The sequence below is a fragment of the Carassius carassius genome, chromosome 2 (assembly GCF_963082965.1).
Source record: "Carassius carassius chromosome 2, fCarCar2.1, whole genome shotgun sequence".
Taxonomy (NCBI): Eukaryota; Metazoa; Chordata; class Actinopteri; order Cypriniformes; family Cyprinidae; genus Carassius; species Carassius carassius.
This window is the reverse complement of record NC_081756.1, coordinates 48,732,977-48,754,361: the sequence shown is the minus strand read 5'-3', so window position 1 is coordinate 48,754,361 and position 21,385 is coordinate 48,732,977. Positions and strand designations below refer to the sequence as shown.

The following is a 21,385-nucleotide window of genomic DNA, read 5'->3' as shown; positions in this document are numbered from 1 at the left end:
ACACTCTTGGCATTCTCTTGATGAGCTTCAAGAGGTAGTCACCTGAAATGGTCTTCCAACAGTCTTGAAGGAGTTCCCCGAGAGATGCTTAGCACTTGTTGGCCCTTTTGCCTTCTGTCTGCGGTCCAGCTCACCCCTAAACCATCTCGATTGGGTTCAGGTCCGGTGACTGTGGAGGCCAGGTCATCTGGCGCAGCACCCCATCACTCTCCTTCTCTGTCAAATAGCCCTTGATGCCTTCAGTGTGACTCTACAATTTTCATAGTCATGAAAATAAAGAAAACTCTTTGAATGAGAAGGTGTATCCAAACTTTTGGTCTGTACTGTATATATATATATATATTTGTGCTGCATATTTTGTGAATCCTCTTTTTCTCTCAACTGATGCTAACTGATTTATTAGCTGAGGTGAATTCATCTCAGTCCGCTCAGACTGTAGCTCATGCCAGAAGAGTCTCACTATCTAGAGACCAATGGATGTGAAAAGGCGGTGGTGAACAGGATTCAGAGGGAAATGAATAGAGTTTTAATTAGCTATCTCAGCTGCTCTGTTTAGTTCCCATCCATCTTCCAGAGCAGAGGGGCTTCTGGTGTACCATGTCCCAGGCGAAGTTGGCCAGCCAGTAGACGGTGGGGTTGACGCCGCTCACGAACTGCAGGTGCTTGGCTTTACTGACACGCTCCTGGATGAGGAAGAGGACGAAGCTGGCCGGGATGAAGGACATGGCGAAGATCACGCAGATCGACACCACTACATCTGTAGAAGTCGTCGCCCTGCAAGACATCAAAATACGATCAGGACTATGGTGAAACCAGGGCTGTCATTACCCATCTGTGGGTCCAGTGCACAATGCAAACTTTGGAAAGCATTGCATGACACATAATTACACAGCTTTACTATCTTTATGTACCAACACCAGTGTTGGGAGAAACGGCGTTTAAGTATAATGGCATTACTAACGGAGTTTAATTTTCAGTAATGGAGTAATCTAATTAATTACTTTTCCCATCGTTGCAACGCCGTTATCTTTACTGAGAATGTAAAGTGTCGCGTTACTACAATTTGATTGAATAAAGCTCGAGGTGTCATGCTTTGGCTAGTGGCTACACATCAGCTGCCTGACACCGTTGCAAATCCGATGATGATTGGCTGGGTGGACGGTGCCCTGGTCACGCTGTTTCACTGCACGCTCTGACAGCCACTAAACACAAGACGGCATCAGTGATAATGGCGTTCTCGAACTGGAAGTACCGGGAATTAAAGGCGAGATTGTTTCTGTAAAATGCACGCTAGGTCCAGGAAAAAATACTTTATGCACGTCTGCCTCAAGCAACTCAAGTCTTATGAACCACCTCACATCAACACATGCTAACATGTTACTGTACTGAATATTTAATGCTGTGTTCACATCAGATGTGAATTGCACAAATAAATCACGCTATTAGCACGTAGTTGGACGCTTTACTTTTATCGTGTTATTAAATGTAATTTTAAAAGTATTTCATGCAAGAATGTAGTTGTTTTAAACTCAAAAATGCAGTTTATTTATAAAGACAGCGTCTATTTAAAAATGTGTTTCGCTGATTTTCGAAGGTTGTCTCTTCACGTCTTTGCATTGACTTAACATTGAAATCACTCGTGCCAGACGCTCTATTTGTGTCTGGTGTGAATGCACCATAAGAGTTGGATAGTGTTCTGTTTATTATGCAGTAACGTTAGGCCTAATATACAGTTACAGAGATTTGCACAAATGGCCAGGTTTCCCTTTGTTTTTATTTTTACCAAAGTTTAAATTTGTTTGTCTTAATTTTGCACTTGAATTTTATTTTCAATATTTATTTTTTATATGTTTTTATTTCTATGCATATCACATGGCAGGCTGCAATCTATTGAGTTCAAATAAATACAACATTTTCTAAAATACTTAGTGTTTTTATTCTTCAATCAGTTAATATAAACATCTTATATATTAAAGATGTTATAGGACGTAATAGTGTTATAGAACATAAAAAATAATGTCACAGTTACTTTGCTGAGTAACTAATTACTTTTACAATGTGGTAACTGAGTTACTAACTCAATTACATTTTGGGAGAAGTAATTTGTAACTGTAACTAATTACTTTTTTAAAGTAAGATGACCAACACTGACCAACACAGTCCTGAAATATTGATTAGATACACATGAACACACAAGTGTGTACTTTTTCAGTATTATAGTGCCACTGAAATGTCTTTCCAGACATTGAGCTTGTTTTGTAATAAAGTCATCAGGGTTTTTATAGATAACGAAAACTACAACTATTAAAAACATCTTTGTTTCAACTGAAATATAATAAAACTATGAAATGAAAAGCTTGAACTCAACAACTATGGCAAGTAATTGCTAATTATTTCACGTTGAAGCTCTAAAATCACTAACTGGAAATAAATCAACAATTAAAACTAAGCTAAATGTAAAACTGAAAGAATAAATAATTGAAATCTAAATAATAATATTGAAAACAACAAAAACAAAAAACACAATTTCTAAATTAAATTAATTAATTAATTAAAATGAAAAATAAAATACCTAATTAAAAAGCATAAAAGTAACAGTAATATAACACAATAACAATTATTAATGCACAAAACAAAAAGTGCTCTGGGTCATTTTGTCTTTAGTTGGTAAAAGACACAAGAATACAGTTATTGAAACAATTGCTGCTTCCAACAATTAAAGTTTGTAATGATACTATAATAAGTCTGCTGGGGCATTCTGGGAAATCAGCTAATATTTCATGTTTTCTCTGACTCCCTGCTGCTCGCGGTGATAGATTGAATCTCTCGCACCCGCTGAGCACACAGTCTCTCACATGAAGGTGATTCAGTTTCAGGACTGCATTATTCATGATTAGAGGGAAGTGATACCCTTGTTACACAGACTGACGGTCATTTCACCTGGACACACATTTACAGCAGAGTTCTCTCATTTCAAACCATTCGTCTTCACAGCAAATACTGTGTGATCAACACACCTTCACAAGCTGGGTTTAATTATCCATGAACACACACATACACACACATGCACGCACACACGCACTTGAATGTTTTTTGAAAGAAGTCTCTTCTGCTCACCAAAACTGCATTTATTTGACCTAAAATACAGTAAAAACTGTGAAATATTTGTCAAAATGTAATTTATTCCTGTGATGTGCAGCTGTATTTTCAGCATCATTACTCCAGCCTTCAGTGTCACATGATCTTCAGAAATCATTCTAATATACTGATTTCCTGCTCAAGAAACATTTTATTTTTCTTCTTTATATTAAAAACTATTGTGTGTGTGTGTGTGTGTGTGTGTGTGTGTGTGTGTGTGTGTGTGTGTTGTACTCACAGTGCTGCAAATGAGAGCTGTTCTTTGGTGAGGTTCAGTGGGTGGTTGAATGTGGTGATGCCGAACTCTTGCTCTCGTCGTCCTGCCGGCAGATTTCCTCTCAGAACGCCGTTACTGGCCACGTTCAGGAACGACACGAGCGAATGCCAACCCTGATTATAGAACCACACCTACACACACACACACACACACACACACACACACACACACAACACACACAGGTTTTGATAGTGGACATTAAGTTGAAATATAATAAAATTAAAATGGAAATTATCAATGGAAAATACTGTTATGATAATTGTACTGTAGATACTGCTGCTCACCTTCAGATTGTCTCTGGTTCCCAACTCCACCAGAAACAACTGAATGGCCTGGAAAATGTGCTCATTCTGATTAAACTGCAAAGAGAAACAGAGAGAGAGAGAGAGAGAGAGAGAAAACCAGAGTTTGTGTGTGAATACAATACACAATATCATAAATATGCATATATCTTGTTGGTTTTTTTAAAGAAAAATCCTTTCATTTATCAAGGATGCATTGCATTGATCAAAAGTGACAGTAAAGACATTAATAATGTTGAAAAATATTTATATTTCAAATAAATGCTGTACTTTTGAACTTTCTATCCATCTGTGAATCCTGAAAAATAAAATGTATTACAGTTTCCACAAAAAAAAAAAAAAAAAAAAAAGAAAAATGAAAAAAAATTGCAGCACGAATGTTCCTCTTCAGGAACTCGAGCTGCGTAGAACGTTTTGGGAAAACGCCTTTGGCAAGATCAACTCTGAATATCGTGTGCAATCTGTCCAATGGAAGGGCGTGACGTCACTGGCGGGGTGACATAGCGACCAGGAAGCTATAAAGACACGTGCCATGCAGCTGGCTTCAGCTTCGCGTCTTTCAGCAAGCGCTCTGTGTGTGCATGTCTAAAGTCTGTCTTGTGAGTCTTATTTACTGTTGTCTTTCCATTAAAGCAACATTATGCCAAAGAGCAAAGCTAAAACAAGACATTTGAGGGGCGATTCTGGATCGCGCTATAGATTGCATGGTTTGCCTGGGATTGAAGCACGCTGAGTCGGCTCGGCTCTGTACTGCAGGCCTTCTGCCCTCCTCCCTTTCGGGAGCCAGACCAGGAGAAGCTAACTGTATGTGTCCAGTTCGAGCGCTGGACGCATACGTCCACAGAGCTGCCCTGTGGAGAAAATCAGACCAATTGCTTGTTTGCTACGGTCCTCCTAAAAAGGGTTTTCCTGCCTCTAAGCAGACCCTAAGTCATTGGATAGTCGAGGCTGTCAACGTATCCTATGAGTCCTCTGGTCTTCCCCTTCCTTTGGGAGTCAACGTTCACTCCACTCGGGGTATGGCTGCCTCTAAGGCCTTCTTAGTAGGTGTGTCCCTCTTGGACATCTGCAACTCCTGCGGGATGGTCCACACCCTCTACATTTGCCAGATTCTACAATCTAGATATGCGAGCCACTCCTGGTTCTTCTGTTCTCTCGCCTTAGCTGTGCTCCTGGATACACATGCAGGGGTTTGGAAGTCTGGCAGCGTTGGCGCATCATTCCCAAAAACGTTCAACGCAGCCCGAGTTCCTGAAGAGGAACGCCTCTAGGTTACGAATGTAACCCTAGTTCCTCGAAGTAATGATACACTGCGTCGCATAGCCATACTACCGGCACCATTGCCGGTTCTTGTTTCCCTACTCGAAGCTGAAGCCAGCTGCACGGCAAGTGTCTTTATAGCTTCCTGGTCACTACGTCACCCCGCCCGTGACGTCACGCCCTTCCATTGAACAGATTGCACACGATATTCCAAAACCCAAGACCCAAAGCGTTCGACACAGCGTCTCGTTCCTTCGAGGAACTAGGGTTACATTCGTAACCTAGAGGCATTTTCAATATTAATAATAATCACAAAAGTTTCTTGAGCAGCAAATCATAATATCAGAATGATTTCTGAAGATCATGTGACACTGAAGACTGGAGGAATAATCCAGTCTTGCGCATGGATTAAAACAGCTTTATGCAAGCAGGTGTCTGAACAAATCATTACAGAGTATGAGATAAAAACCCTTCAGATCACGTCCAACAGAATCCTACAGCCTCTCCGAGAGAAACATCAGTCGTTCCCTAACGTTAAGAACAGCCTTCGAGTCGGCAGTGTGTCTGTTACTGAAAATGCTGAGATTCATCTGAGATACACACAGATGATAGAGAGAGACTGACGGATGTCAGATGCTAATGCTAATGTTTGCTGCTTCAGACGACACTGGAAATACACCATGAACACTAATAACCTTCACACACACACACACACATGCAAACGTCCTGCTATTAGCATTACAGCGGTCCACCACAGAGCTAAGCAGAATTAAAATCCCATCAGACGTCCAGACTCTGGCACGCTGCCGGAGAGGATTCAACCACATTACATTTAGCCAAAACTAGGCCTGCTAATGCTAATAATAATAATAATAATAACAACAACAATAATAATAATAATAAAAACAATTCCAACTAGCATGGTTAAGAAAGCAAAATATACAACTCCAGTTTGAGAAAGCATTTATTGTTGATATCAAAGTCCATGCATCTACGCAACTGGCACATGTTGACAATCACAGGTTTCACTTTGATTTTAAGTGCATATTTTGTGTATTTTTGTACAATGAATGCATTTTGTGTCGTGTTTGTTCAATGGTGACTTACTGTCTAAACATAAAATCAGGTTTAAGAATATGATTTGAGGTTTAAAATATTGCCGTCAGGCGTTATAAAGACAAACTAAACAACCGCAGTGTATGCCTGCAGATATGTATATAAAATAAAATAAGCGGTTAAATGTGATGTAATGGCTTTGATTCCGACAGCTGCATCTGCTGTGAACATAAACCCATTTTCTTTCCATACTAAAGCGTCACACACAACATTTTAGCTTCTATCTGGACAAATCATAATGTAAGACAACTGTGAAGATGAAGAGACTGTGTGTTTAATGTATGTGACATATTTTAATTGACAACAGACACGTACAAAGTGCATTTCTAAATGCACTTTTGTTAAAATAAATTACTTAATTTGATGGATTCAAGTGCAAAAAATTCAGAAAAAAGCATAAAATGTGAAATAATATTACAATTTAAAAACGCAAGTTTTAATGTGAATATCTGTTAAAATATATATTTTTTCTGTGATCAAGGCTGTATTTTCAGCATCATAACTCCAGTCTTCATTGTCACGTGATCTTCAGAAATCATTCTAATATACTGATTTGCTGCTCAAGAAACATTTCTGATTATTATCAATGTTGAAAACAGTTGTGCTGAACAATATATTTGTGGAAAGTGCGATACATTTTATTTTTCAGGATTCGCAGATGAATAACATTTTCAAAAATACAGCAATTATTTGCAATAGAAATCCTGTGTACCACGGTAAATATCTTTACTGTTACTTTTGATCAATTTAATGCATCCTTGCTCAATAAAAGTATGAATTTCTTTCAAAGAGCATTTCAGCACAATCATGACAGAACACACATTACACCTGACAGATGTGAAAAGCATTATGTATATTTGTTAACTGTAAATGTAAATCGTGTTTAGGTTATACATGAAGTTGTTTATGAGCTAAATCATGTTGCTTATAGAGGATTAATTCCAGAAAGCAATTCTGTTCTGTTAATCAGAGTTGATTCTGTAGCGTACAGACGTTTGCAGATCCGTTTTTTCTCTCTATCTTCAAAAGACCACAGTATCAGAGGGAATATATTAATGGGAATAAAGTTATCTGAACTTCAGAAGAGCAGCAGATATTCATTTCTAAGTATTAAAAAATTCAGTAGAATTGCACTGTGGGAAAAAAATGATCTCCATATCTGATAAGTGTATGCTAAGCGGAGAGCTGCTGGGAATTTTAACATCATTTAAAAGCTTTCGAAGGCCTGGGAAGCTTCACACGGCATTAAAAAACAGTAAACAACACACACTTCACATCACGACACGTGCTCAAGCTGCTCGTGCATATTCAAATGCAGATTCCCCACATGCAAATCAAACGAATTATTGAAACAAGCAAATGGTTTTTGCTACTTGTTCATGAAAATTAACATGGATTAAAAAGCTGTCCGTAATAAACAAACGCACATTGTTATGATATCTGTAATAAAACTGTGATAATTTGGTCATAACTGAGAGTGGTATAAAAAAGAAACAACACCAATATTCTGAAGCTTCACTTCTGAATTTATATTTCATGCACTTGAATATGATTCCAAGACCAACCTAAAATGCTTAGCATAATAAACGTAAATATGTGATTTGTAAACTGCAATCTCAAACCATTGGGTGTCTCTGAGATCAGTCAGAAATGATTCTTGACTCATTTTGGAGGGCAGTGATGTCTGAAGCCCGTCGCTCTCACCTGCGAGATGTTGAGCATTGATCTGAAGTCATCGATCACTGCGGTGATGTCAGATTCATTGAGTTTGACCTGCGAGTTCACGCCACCCACCGAGATCCCGCCGTACCTGCACACACACACACACACGTTGGGAATTGTGCTGCCTCGATCTCATTTCATTCTGCACATCCTGTGGCATGAGTGTGTGTTGTTACCGTATCTTTCCTGATTTCTGGTAGTTCTTGAGCAGGAAGTCGGTCATGTTTCGGGCCGTGAGGTTCTGCAGGGTGTCTGTGGTGTTCTGAGTTCTCTACAGAAGAAAACACACACCAGACAAAACCATGACAAACTCTCTCTCTCTCTCTCTGTCACAAACACACACACATAATTCATTTCCATTACTTGATGTAACAAAATAAAATAGATGCAAGAATTTACATATTTGATTTATTCATGCATTCCTTTCATTTTGTTGATGTACTTAAAAAAAAAAAACTGAATAAAAAAACGGCTAATTAAATCCAAAACAGATTACTAATAATTATACTAAAATGTATATATATATATATATATATATATATATATATATATATATATACACACACACACACACACACACTTCATGAAATGTAGTAGTACCATAATAAATAATAATAAACCATAATAAATAACATACATTTTTACTGAATATTTAACTGAATACATGTTGTTATTGTAAAAAAAAAAAAAAAAAAAAAAAAAACATTTTCTGTAATTTATATAAAAAAACATAAAAACGAGGTGGAGAAACTGAAAATGAAAACTGAAAATTACAAAAAAAAAGAAAATTCTGTGTATTTCTTTGGTGAGATCAGTGTGAAACTAATGACACAGACTGTTCCACAGAAACCGGCCTAAATGAAAGCACTATGACACACACACACACACACACACACAAGGGTTACACTGTTGGAGGCTTGTGATTTCTATAATGAACATCTATTTGACGCTGATTCACAGAGCAGGAACAGAACCACTTCAATAATGCTTTTTCCTTGAAATCAAAGCAGGGATTTTGTGGCTTTTAGTCCACATCTATCAAACCAAAATTGCCCAGTTTATTCCTTTTCTTGCTAACAAAAATAGCTCCATCAGAAGACAAACATCACGCTTTGCATCTAATGACAAAATAAAGTTAGAATTCTGTGCATTTAATATTTTAAATGTTATATATTATAATTACATGTCAGTTAAACATCCCAGTGATGTCAGCACTCTGAGAAACATCATTCAACCAATCACACTTGAAGACAGGAACTGTTTATATCTATAATAAAGCACAAATAACCTCAGTTCTTCAGTAACTGGTTCTGGAAGTGTTTCTCACATTAGCATTTGTCCCCATTGGGATTTTAAAAAGACTTTGTTATAGAGTTATAAGCCAGGAACCAAACTAACCATCCATGAGGTGAATCACAACACTGCAAACTTGAATTTGAAGCAATGTATTTGAAATTCAGAAAGAAAGAAAGAAAGAAAGAAAGAAAATCAGACTTAAATAAATAAGAAAGAAAGGAAGAAATCAAGAAAGAAGTCTGAACTTAGACTGTAATGAAGCGAAAGAACTACAATCCCATGAAGCATAATAAATGACAATAAAAAAGGACAACTACTAACCAGCTGACTTAAGACGTTGATTGTGTATACAGAATGTATTTATTTTAAATATGCAGATGCGTACAGATATTTAAGTAGTTTAAGAGTGCAGAGAGATTGTGATACGTTAATCAAAGTGCTTCATAGGAATGGGTGGGGCTAAAGTGTTTCTATTCTCTGATTGGTGGAGATTGTTTACATAATCATGGGTAATGTAGTTTTTCACCAGGAATTCTGCTGTTGAACAGGATTATTTTAAAAATAAGTTGGCTTCAACTAAGCATATAATAGACATCAACAACCTGGAAGCTCACTGTCTCGAGTTTCAAAAGAAAACATGTTTGAAAACAGTTGTTCATCAAACTGTTTCACAGGGTCTTTTTCCCCTCCGATTAAGTCTATTTCTCAGCCCTCGCAAATGACTGCAGCCTGCTAGATATCACATCAAATCTTCATCATCTGTCATCTCCTGCTCTCCTCTCTGCAAAATTAAACAGGAGCTTTGCCAACAAATCTTGCAGCCAAATATTGGACAGAAGCTGGAGTACCGTAGCAATGCGGATATGATAATGTCTGCAAATGCATGCATGAAAGAGTCAGAAATGAGCAAATTGCATTCACATTACACACTATAAACGGCTATTATGATGTGGAGGGGTTGTTTATTTAGCTTAATATGCAGAACCCATAGTCATGTATGCGTATACTGCAAAAAAAAACTCCAATAGATTTCTGTGTAAAGGAATAATTCTCAACTGAGCCGCTGGAAAAAATAAATAAATCAGTCTACATTTCAGATTCCTTGTGGCTTCGCCTTTGTGGAGGATGACAGACGCAGTTGTGAGATAAAAGTGAAGTTACATGAGGAAAAATAAATAAAAAAGGGCTTTGTTGTACATTTCATATCAACAAAAAAAGCCTGCGGATTGATTATTTTGTCACAGCCTTGCAGTTAAACACAAACTCACGGACGCTTAACGAACACCTAGCGACATCACTGACCTGGCATCGCCATGGAAACGGGCGATTCATTAAAAACCTGTGCGGAGCGTCTGCCTCCTCTCTTTCACTTATCAGGTACACGGATATAAAGAGAGCGGATGAAGAATGAGTCTGATGGCCGATCAAAGAAAGCACATGTGCTCGTGTTAGCGTTACAGCGAGAAAATAATCAATCAAAACTCTTTCACGGAGCGGTTTGCAGTGAAACACAGTTTACAGCTACATAAACTGCCCCGTAAGCGCTTAATGCGACACAATAGATGTAGAAGGTGTTTGAAAAGAATGTCAAACTGAATGTCAGAATGGGAAAGAAAGGTGATTTAAGCAATTTTGAGCGTGGCATGGTTGTTGGTGCCAGACGGGCCGGTCTGAGTATTTCACAATCTGCTCAATTACTGGGATTTTCACGCACAACCATTTCTAGGGTTTACAAAGAATGGTGTGAAAAGGGAAAAACCTCCAGTATGCAGAAGTCCTGTCGGCGAAAATGCCTTGTTGATGCTAGAGGTCAGAGGAGAATGGGCCGACTGATTCAAGCTGATAGAAGAGCAACTTTGACTGAAATAACCACTCGTTACAACCGAGGTATGCAGCAAAGCATTTGTGAAGCCACAACACGCACAACCTTGAGGCGGATGGGCTACAACAGCAGAAGACCCCACTGGGTACAACTCATCTCCACTACAAATAGGAAATTGTTTAAATGCCACGGCCTACCTGAGCATTGTTTCTGACCATGTCCATCCCTTTATGACCACCATGTACCCATCCTCTGATGGCTACTTCCAGCAGGATAATGCACCATGTCACAAAGCTCGAATCATTTCAAATTGGTTCCTTGAACATGACAATGAGTTCACTGTACTAAAATAGCCCCAAAGTCACCAGATCTCAACCCAATAGAGCATCTTTGGGATGTGGTGTAACGGGAGCTTCGTGCCCTGGATGTGCATCCCACAAATCTCCATCAACTGCAAGATGCTATCCTATCAATATGGGCCAACATTTCTAAAGAAAGCTTTCAGCACCTTGTTGAATCAATGCCACGTAGAATTAAGGCAGTTCTGAAGGCGAAAGGGAGTCAAACACAGTATTAGTGTGGTGTTCCTAATAATCCTTTAGGTGAGTGCATATATATGACCTGACTATGCAGTCTAAATAGCATTTTACTATTTTCTAAATATTGTTTATACAGTTCTTATTATGAAATGTCTAACCAGTTGGAAAATTGTTATTATTATTATTTATTATTATTATTATTATTCTGAAAAGCTGTTATGTCAACTATACAAAGGCAAAATAAATAAATGAACTAGAATTTCTACTTAGTCTAGAATACTAGACATGAATGATTTGGTACTTTTTTCTGTTACAGCCCCCAGTCCCCCAGTGGCTGAAGTTGACAGTTATTTGTCAGCTGAATATAATTTTATGAATATAATGTTGACCTCCGAAACACCTTGATTACATGAAATAAAACAGAAAAAGAGAAAAAGGTGTTGTTACACAAAGCAGAAAAAAAGGAAAAAAAAGCAGAAATAGAGTTGAGAATTTGTTTTCCCACATGTAACCCTTCAGGGTTTTCATATGTGTGTGTGTGTGTGTTTGTTTGCTGCTGGTCTAATTAAAACAGCACTTTATGTATCTGAAACCCTGAGGCTGTGGATAAGATTCATCCAGCCTCCATCATCCCAAAACAGCCATGATTATGTTTCAAGACAGAACATCTCTCTCTCTCTCTCTCTCTCTCTCTGTGTCTGGGTGTGTAGGACCCTTTCCATAGTTTACTAAAACCAGTACTTGAGCAAATATTTGCAAACTGGGTCACCTGAGTATGTGTGTGTGTGTGTGTTTTTGGTAGTATATCCTCAGATAAAGCTTGTCTACCGAGAGAGAATCAGAGGAGAGTCAAAGTTGAAACTCAGCGAGTGATTTGCATTTCTGCTGACACACCGACACACAGAACTTCAGTCAGCCAGATTCAAGAGATGCTACAGACAAAATAATACATATGATAATGAATGTATGTGTCTCAAGACCCGTTTTCACCTGGATGAATAATGTTTCTTCTGCTGTGAAATTGTTGATCGTTTATTTATGGCTCATTAGTTTCTGTTCAGAGAAGTTGGACAAACCGTTTCTCTCTGACAATCCACCCATATCATATGTAGTGAGTACTGTATGTGTGTGAATTTCCCCGAGATGATTCTGAAGACGATTCTTCAATTTCAAGTAAACATTTTTACATTTTAGTATTTGACAAGCTACAATAAAGGTATTCTGCTTTTTCAAATTGATCATTTTTTTTACAGATTGCAAAGGAGGATCAATTTGAGATTTGTACAGTCTTTCCAAAAAGCATCTATGTTTCGAAACTTTGCATGCACATTCATGCCCCTAAATTAGAAATATTTAGCAAATTTGATGAAGAAATAAACAGATTAACCAGTATTTTAAGCAGTTTGGAAATTGAGTGTGGGTCAAATTGACCTGCACTAAAACAAGAGGATTTTAATGCATTAGCTCAAATGAATCTATGTGTTATTGGTTCACCCAAAACTGAAAATTCAAAGCAACACAAATGCAGTTGCCCAAAAATCAAGCAGAAGCTATTGGCATAAAGCTACATCAGCAATGTACAGGCGGCTGAACGTGCCTTCGGCCACTGGCCAGTCACCAGTGTGTGATAGTGTGTGTGACTGACCTGTGGTGGTGGTAAACCGCCGGCTCCGAGCGGGCAGTCGGGGAGCATGATGCTGCGCTGCGGTGTGCCACACTGGCAGTCTGGCGACGGGTTCTCCATGCTCCAGTTTCCCTTCTCAAAGATCTCACTGATGGACGGAGTCACCGCCGGAGTGAACCAATCAGTGCCTCCCTCTGGGTTACACGGCAACTTACTGAAGGAGGAACAGGAAACACATGGTCAGCTGCTACACCTGTGTGTGTGGGGGGGGGGGTGTGTTTGATGACCATGGTAAGTGTGTGTGTGCGATGCTCACGGTATGGGGTTGGTGCTCATGCAGCGCGTCCCAAATCCTGGTGAACTGAGCAGAGCATTGGTCACTCTCTCCACCTGATCTACAGCAGGATCATCGAAACTACAACACACACACAAGATTTGTTTTTGACCAAGGAAATGAGTGTGTCTTATTATACTTAACTCTATATGTAAACTACTGTGCAAACGTTTATTTTTTTATGTTTTTGAATGATATCTCTTCTGATCAATAAGGCTGCATTTATTTGAACATCTATCCCTTTAATTGTCACCCCGTCTTGAATACGGGACGCCTACAATTACTTCACTATAAGACTCCCAAATATATATTTTACCAATGTTTTTTGTTAAAAATTATGTAGGAAAGGTAATTGATTAATTTATGACAAGAGTGCACCCTCAAAAATCTAAATTATAACAGGAGTTTAAACCTTTGTTTAAAAAAAACGTTATTTGTTGCCTTTTTCTCTATCACATTTTAGAAATCATCAGAAATTATTTATCAACTGAAAACGTAAAATCTCAAAATTCATCCTTTAAAACCCATTTTAAAATCAGACATTGCATTACCATGTAAATGGTGCATCAATATCATGTTACAAAATATTTTCATTCATGAAGTATAAAAATTTAAGTTTGGAACGTGCACTACAAAGTCTATGTTCAAAACTGTGAGTAAAATACAGTAAAGATTTATAATTTAAAATAACTTTTCTATGTTAATATATAGTGAAATGTAATTTATTTCTGTGATCAAAAATTCATTTTCAGCATCATTCCTCCAGTCTTCAGTGTCACATGATCTTCAGAAATCATTCTAATATGATGATTTACTGCTTAAAGGGTTAGTTCACCCGAGAATGAACATTTGTCATTTTCTACTCGCCCTCGAAGCATCCTAGGTGTATGTGACTCTTATTTACTGAATAATCCAATCAAAGTTATATTAAAAATTGCCCTTGCTCTTCCAAGCCTTTCAATGGGGGTAAGCGGGTGTTTGTTGTCAACAGTTCAGAAGATGTGAAATAAAGTGCGCGCATCTATAATAAAATGTCCCTCTCACAGCTCCGGGGGTTGAATAAAAGCCCCCTGTAGCAAATCCATGCGTTTTTGTAAGATAAATATCCAGATTGTAAACGTATTAAACACTTTTTTTCTCAATTCTGCTGACCGTGGGATACCAGAAGATGTGCAGGCGGATGTTGTACTGTAGTTCGTCAGCACTGCGTGGTTAGTGACGAGTGCAGAGAGAGAACAAAACAAAACACTGGTCACGAATAAGAAGCACAAAACGTGGATTTGTAAAGAAGAACGTCGGAGGATTTTGAAATAAGCCAAGATGAGTCTGGTTTTCCTTTGCTAAAGGAAGGAAACTTTGTTTCCTTTCCTCCTACATTTCCTAGAGGCATGCACACGCGCCGCATACGTCTTCCATCTTCCGCCTTCACGTCTTCTGGTTCCTCACAGTCACAGAAAAAAAAGTGTTTGTTACATTTGAAATCTGGATATTTATCTTACAAAAACTCATGGATTCACTACGGGGGCTTTTATTCACCCCCCGGAGCTGTGAGAGGGACATTTTATTACAGATGCGCGCACTTTATTTCACATCTTCTGAACTGTTGACAACAAACACCCGCTTACCCCCATTGAAAGGCTTGGGAGAGCAAGGGCAATTTTTAATATAACTTTGATTGGATTATTCAGTAAAGAAGAAAGTCACATACACCTAGGATGCTACGAGGGCGAGTAGAAGATGACAAATGTTCATTCTCGGGTGAACTAACCCTTTAAGAAACAATTCTGATTATTATCAATGTTGAAAACGGTTGTGCTTCTTCATATTGTTCTGTGAAAACCGTGATACACTTTATTTTTCAGGATTGAGAGATGAATAGAATGTCTAAAAGAATAGCATTTATTTAAAATAGAAAACTTTTGTTACACAAATGTCTTTACTGTCATTCTGATCAATTTAATGCATCAGTCAATCAATCAATCAATCAAACAATCAATCAAACATATTGTGCTACATTTAATCATGTACCTATAGAAGGTATTCTGTGGAGCTCCATACATCCAGGGCTGAAGCTCCAGATTGGGATATTCAACAAACGGAGGAACAATCAGAGAGAAGATGAGAGCCAGACACACGAAGAACGCCGGCATCACAACCTGGTACACACACACACACACACACACACACACACACACACACACAATACATCTGCATTTATGGGAGTCTATCAATCATAATCTAACAGATTCTAATCTAATAAATTTAAAAGTAAAATTCATTTCGATGAAGTTATTGAATCTTTGGGCAAAGTCCAATTTAAGCAAATGGACTGAGGGCGCTTAGTGAACCAGATGCAGGTTTGTGCTGAAACACCATGTGGCTCGAGTTTTTAATGCACCCCCCCCCCCCCCTCTGGCAGATGAGTTTCATGTGCTTGTGTTGGCTTAGTTAAAGTATAAAAGGGCTTGATTGAACACTTTCAAATACTGGCACTGTCACCCTTCATTCCCAGCATAATTAATTTCTCTCTATTCTTCCGTTCTGCTATCTCTCCAAATGTTCTCCTTTCATTCCATCCCTCCGCTGACAGACGGAGTGAAACCAGTGCACACAAAACCTGCGAGAGCGAGACATGCTGCATAGGAGTCGACGACATGGCTTCACTCCAGCTCATTAATTACACTCCGTGATTGTCCAATTAATTCAAACACCCTATTCAAACACTCTCTGTTTACACTGAGGAAAATGTAAATGTGCCGGAGACGGAGAACGCATCGGGAATAATGAAGGAGAAAACAAAGGAACATCTTTCCCCGACGAGCATCAGCCAATATGATAAAATGAAAGATATGTACAATGATGGTGGCTATTTGACCAAGAGCTAAAAACATTACATGGCTTGCCATTTTTAATACTGTACATATGGCCTTCATAAACCCTGCAGTAACAGATATACATTTACAGCTGGAAAATTATATTCAGTTTTTGGGACAAATCACAAAAAGCAAAATGTAGGTGTCCATGCAATCACTTGTACACACTTATTCATTCTTGACAGTATATAAGTTGCTCAATTGGTAGAGCATTGCGTTATCAAGCGCAAGGTTGGGGGTTCGATTCCCGGGGAACACAGGATATGTGAAAATTGATAGCCTGAATGCGCTGTAAGTCGCTTTGGATAAAAGCGTCTGCTAAATGAATAAATTTAATAAATGCAAGCATTGTAGGAAGTCTTGAGTCGCTGGGGTATATTTTTAGCAATAGCCCCAAAAAACATTGTATGGGTCAAAATGATCAATGTTTCTTTTATGCCAAAAATCATGAGGATATAAAGTAAAGATCATGTTCCACGAATATATTTTGTGTATTTCTTACGGTAAATATACCAAAATGTAATTTTGGATTATTATTGTTATTGTTAAGAATGAATTTGGACAACTTTAAAGGTCATTTTCTCAGTATTTATATTTTTTGACACCCTCAGATTCCAGATTTTCAAATGGTTGTATCTCAGACAAATATTGTCCGATCCTAACATCAATGGAAAGCTTATTTATTCATGATATTTCAATTTCAAAAAATTGTCCCTTAAGACTCATTCTGTGGTCCAGGGTCACATATCGTTCAGTTCCTGAGCTTCAACACACTGAGCTCTTGCTTTGCTAAAGAACATATTCATGATCTCGCAGACAAGCGTTTTTGTTTTTGATGGGCCAGTGTACAGTATTTGGTGCTAAACAGTTTTGCTTGGATTCACACTGCAGCTCAGACCTGCCTAAACATATTAAAGTCACACAGCTACAGAATATTAAATAGAGAGAGAGAGAGAGAGATTTACTTGAAGGAGAAAAACGAGTGCAAGAGGGTTTATACGGGGTATTTTATGTGTCTGCTGGTTTTACCTGAGCGATGATTCCCCTCCGGCTTCTGCGGGCATGATGGAAACGTTTGATAAAAAGAGCTAAAAACTGCTGTTTGATCAGTGACCAACCCGTGATGATGTACGACCCTTTGCCATTCGCACACATGGGCCGCTTGGTGTCTGTAACATAAAAAACTGTCTATTACAGCTCCATTAACCGTTACACCAGCCTCAGCTACTTCATATACCTCAGCTCCTTTACTTTTAAAGTCCCCCTGCTCTTACAAATGAATCAGTTACAGTTACCTTAACTATGAATTGACATATATTCCATATGCGCTATTTTCAATTGCTGGTCCGTGTACATGTGCGCCAAACTAAAGTTTTTGGGTGTTATTTCACATCTTACAGTCTTGAATCATGTGTTTTGCAAGTTAAAAGCAGTTAATTTTCTGAAAAGTTGTCTCGACATTCATGTGCTCTCTTCCATGCTGCATTGGCCTCAAATCAAAGATGGCAGTGGCACATTATTTACTTCCATACATTACAGTTTTACTGTTGTGAAATACTGTAACACCGGCATTAGCCTGAAACTAGAGTACTAAACAGTTCAACGTTAGTTACAGATAACTCACTTTCACAGCCACCTCAATATTACATGTTTAGTGATGGAAACGTTGACTTACCCTCCACACGACTAGTGAATCTAACCTTTGCATCTGTTTCAAAACAAGGAGGAAAAATACAGAGCAGTGATGTGATACGAAGCCATTATTTTCTCAGTATCAGTTGAATTTTTCAAAAGATCGGTTTGTAAAAGAATGGAAGAGTATGTGTATTTCCATACACATATAAAGGTGTAGTAGATATATGTGTCAGTTTATGTTTGAGCGCACCATTTTTCACAGCGTTTGCATCTTTGCCTTCCAGTGCTGAGCTGATGTTCTGTATTCCTGATATCCTTGAGCTGCTTCTGTGCTTTTGTTTAAGAGATTCTTTCTTATCTGTGACACATTAACACACACACACACACACAGCAGTGGTTATTCTGGAGGAGTGTGATACTTTCAGCTCAGTCATCTGGCCGGTTCTTATCTGCATGAGCAGTAACACACATATACACACAACCACACACACTCTGAGGTGAGACAGGAGAGTATAATTGCAGCACTTCATCTCAGCTCTTATTCGAGTCACCTGTTCTTATCAGAGACAAATCGTAAGGCCCTTTAAATAAACCGGATATCCTTCTAAAGGTTCGGTCCAGGTTTAGATTTAACAAGATCCCTCAAAATGAAAAGAGCTTGAGTGGTACATTTCAGTGCAGTTGTTTTATGAAACTGTCACCATGTAGTCCAGCAGCATTCACATAGATGCAGGACAGTTAAAGAGAGGAACCCTAAAATGACCTAAATATAACTGGTAAAACCTGAAAAAATGATGTATAAATGACATTACATATCAATAACTTGTCATATGGATTTTCAAGCATCTTATATAAACTTTGGAGATGTATATATATATATATATATATATATATGAGGTTACCGTGGGATTCCACGTCCACACCCGTGTCTTTAGCCACCTTCAGAAAAATCTGTGGAATTAAACACCAGGAAATTGTGTTACAGAAGTTGCAGTTATTAAACGTGCCTGTAAATAAATGATAATGTTACACACGAATTCCTTTTTTGAATAAATGCTGTTCTATTGTATTGTATTTCCACAAATCAATCAATCAATCAATCAAATCAGAAATGCTTCTTAAGCAGCACATCAGCATATTAGAAGATTTCTGAAGGATCACGTGACACTGAAAACTGGAGTAATGATGCTTAAAATACAGCTTTGATCACAGAAACCAATTACATTTTACAATATTTTCAGATAGAAAACTGATTTTAAATTGTAATCATATTTCACTATTTCACAGCACAATGATTTTTTGAAAACATGAAATTTTATATATATGAAACTTATTTTCTGCGTCCGTGGCACTGAAAATTAAAACTGGGACATGTATTTAAATTCCTAAATAAATACTGGTTTGCTGCTCTGTTTGGCATCAGCTTTTCGATGATGTGAACTGAAAATGCCTTGTAATTGACGTGTTTCCAGTAAAATAGAAGGATGGGAAGCTGGAGGCTTGTCTCATTTATGGTAATTATTATGTTATGCACAATTGAATAAGACCTTTAATGAGTTTTGATCATCACATATCAGTAGTCTGTGCGATGCATTGATCTGTAGCTAACTATCTGCAGCGCTGCATTTGCTCATCAAAGTCAGATGTGAAATGCAAACCGATGCACTGGTGTAAAGTGTACCTCCTCCAGACTGGTGTCTGATATCCCATAGCTGGTGACGCCCAGAGCACTCTTCTCCAGATCCAGCTCTTTAAAGAGGGAAGCGAAGCTGCCGTTTGTGACACCTGTATATGGCAGCACATACACCAGCTCCTGACCTATGACCTCTAGAAACTCAGCTTCTGGCATGTGCCGCCGCACCAGTCGACTCAGATCTGCCACGTCTGACCAGGAGGGACAGAAGAACACAGTTATACAGTTGCATGATGATACTGTTTGTGTGTGTTGATTAGAGAGCGAGTGAGCTGTGAACCTGGTGGATCCAGACTGCTGATGCTGTCACTGCCGATGCCCTCATCCACACTGGACTTATCACACTGCCACACACACACAAAGACAAGTCAAAGACTTTAACCACATGGTCGCTAGCAGGGATGGGGCATAACTAGTCAACTATTTCAACTAGTTTTACCTGAGAGTCTTGTTTAGCTGTTTTCGACATTTAAGAAGGTAAAACACTCTAGGAACAGTTAAAAAAAAATGTGCATATCTTGTAATTTCTTAATATGGTAAATCAGATATGCCCAAATCAGGGCCCAAAAAGTTGTATTGAATCATATCTTCATTTCTTTTCTTTTTCTTTTTCATATGTATGTTTTTTATTACAATGTACCAAAAATAGGTCAAGTTGATAAAAAGTGCAAACATTCGGGCAACTCTGTTATAAATTTGATCAGTGTTGTAATTGTTAATTAAAATTTCAAAAAAAAAGTTAATTGAAGTAAAGCTAAAATAAATTCAATTATAAATATCTGATAAAAAACCTAAATGAAATAAAAATAAATGAAAATCAGAAATTAAATAAGTTTAATAACAAAAATCACATGATAATATTACTTAAACTTAAACAAAATGAGATCTGAAAATGTAAAAATAAAAACGAAATAATTCAAAGTGTTAATAAATAATATAATAGTATATACATGATAAAAACAAGGGATATCATTGGAAATTAAAGGAATATTATGATTTTTATTTGGACCAGTTGCAGGTGTACATTGGGGGGGCAGAAGAAAGCCATGTAACTCAAGAATGAATTTATTTAGTAAGGATTTGTTTTTTTGTGTGTAATTTTCTAGTTGTGTGTTTGTCTATTTTATTGTTTGTGTGTGTGAAGAAGGCCTGCACTTGAACAAAAAATTTACCCGAACAACAGTTGACTGATTTTTGAGTGTTGTCAGGGCCAGTTTACCTCTTTAATCAATGGGGCTCGTTGTGCCATGACTCGATCCTGATTGGCCCGCGCGAGCGTCAGGTAATAGCCTCTACCGTACGTCTTCTTGAGGAAGAGCGAGGAGCCGCAGCAGCAGACGCGGCCGTGCGAGATGATGGCAATACGATCACCAAGAATATCCGCTTCATCCATGTGATGCGTCGACAGGATGATGGTACGACCTGGAAGAGACACAGACATCAAACAATCCCACGTTCAGTGCTCGTGGCAGTGCGGAAACCATCAAAGTTCAGCAGCGAGCGTGCATTTCTGAAGGGCCCGTGCTCAGTCGAATGGGATAGGACGCGTTTGAAGTGCAGGTGCACTGGAAAACAGCATGCTCTATATATAGGCACTTTTACATCTCACTCTTTCTCTGCATGTATAGAAAAGTTTCCAGTGTTTTGTGTGCGCCGGAGCTGCAGCTGAAGCCAGACACCCGCGGGGCTCAGCGCCGACATTATTTCTGCTCTGCCTGTGTGACGAGGAGGCAGTGGGAGTTCAATGCATCAGT

The 21,385-nt window shown here is 38.3% G+C and overlaps 1 protein-coding gene across 1 annotated transcript in view; it reads right to left on the bottom strand.

Moving 5' to 3' along the window:
- LOC132111366 (phospholipid-transporting ATPase ABCA1) overlaps positions 1-21,385 on the bottom strand; it is a 143,008-nt gene that overhangs the window by 42,242 nt on the left and 79,381 nt on the right. Inside the window, exons 23-37 of the mRNA XM_059518590.1 lie at positions 20,851-21,053; positions 19,912-19,975; positions 19,620-19,822; positions 18,841-18,889; positions 18,189-18,296; positions 17,979-18,011; positions 17,333-17,472; positions 15,459-15,586; positions 13,413-13,511; positions 13,118-13,310; positions 7,992-8,086; positions 7,798-7,903; positions 3,700-3,774; positions 3,377-3,546; positions 597-774 (exon numbers count right to left, since the gene is read on the bottom strand). Coding sequence (XP_059374573.1) covers positions 597-774; positions 3,377-3,546; positions 3,700-3,774; positions 7,798-7,903; positions 7,992-8,086; positions 13,118-13,310; positions 13,413-13,511; positions 15,459-15,586; positions 17,333-17,472; positions 17,979-18,011; positions 18,189-18,296; positions 18,841-18,889; positions 19,620-19,822; positions 19,912-19,975; positions 20,851-21,053 — 1,844 coding nt within the window. The remainder of the gene's footprint in view (positions 1-596; positions 775-3,376; positions 3,547-3,699; positions 3,775-7,797; positions 7,904-7,991; positions 8,087-13,117; positions 13,311-13,412; positions 13,512-15,458; positions 15,587-17,332; positions 17,473-17,978; positions 18,012-18,188; positions 18,297-18,840; positions 18,890-19,619; positions 19,823-19,911; positions 19,976-20,850; positions 21,054-21,385) is intronic.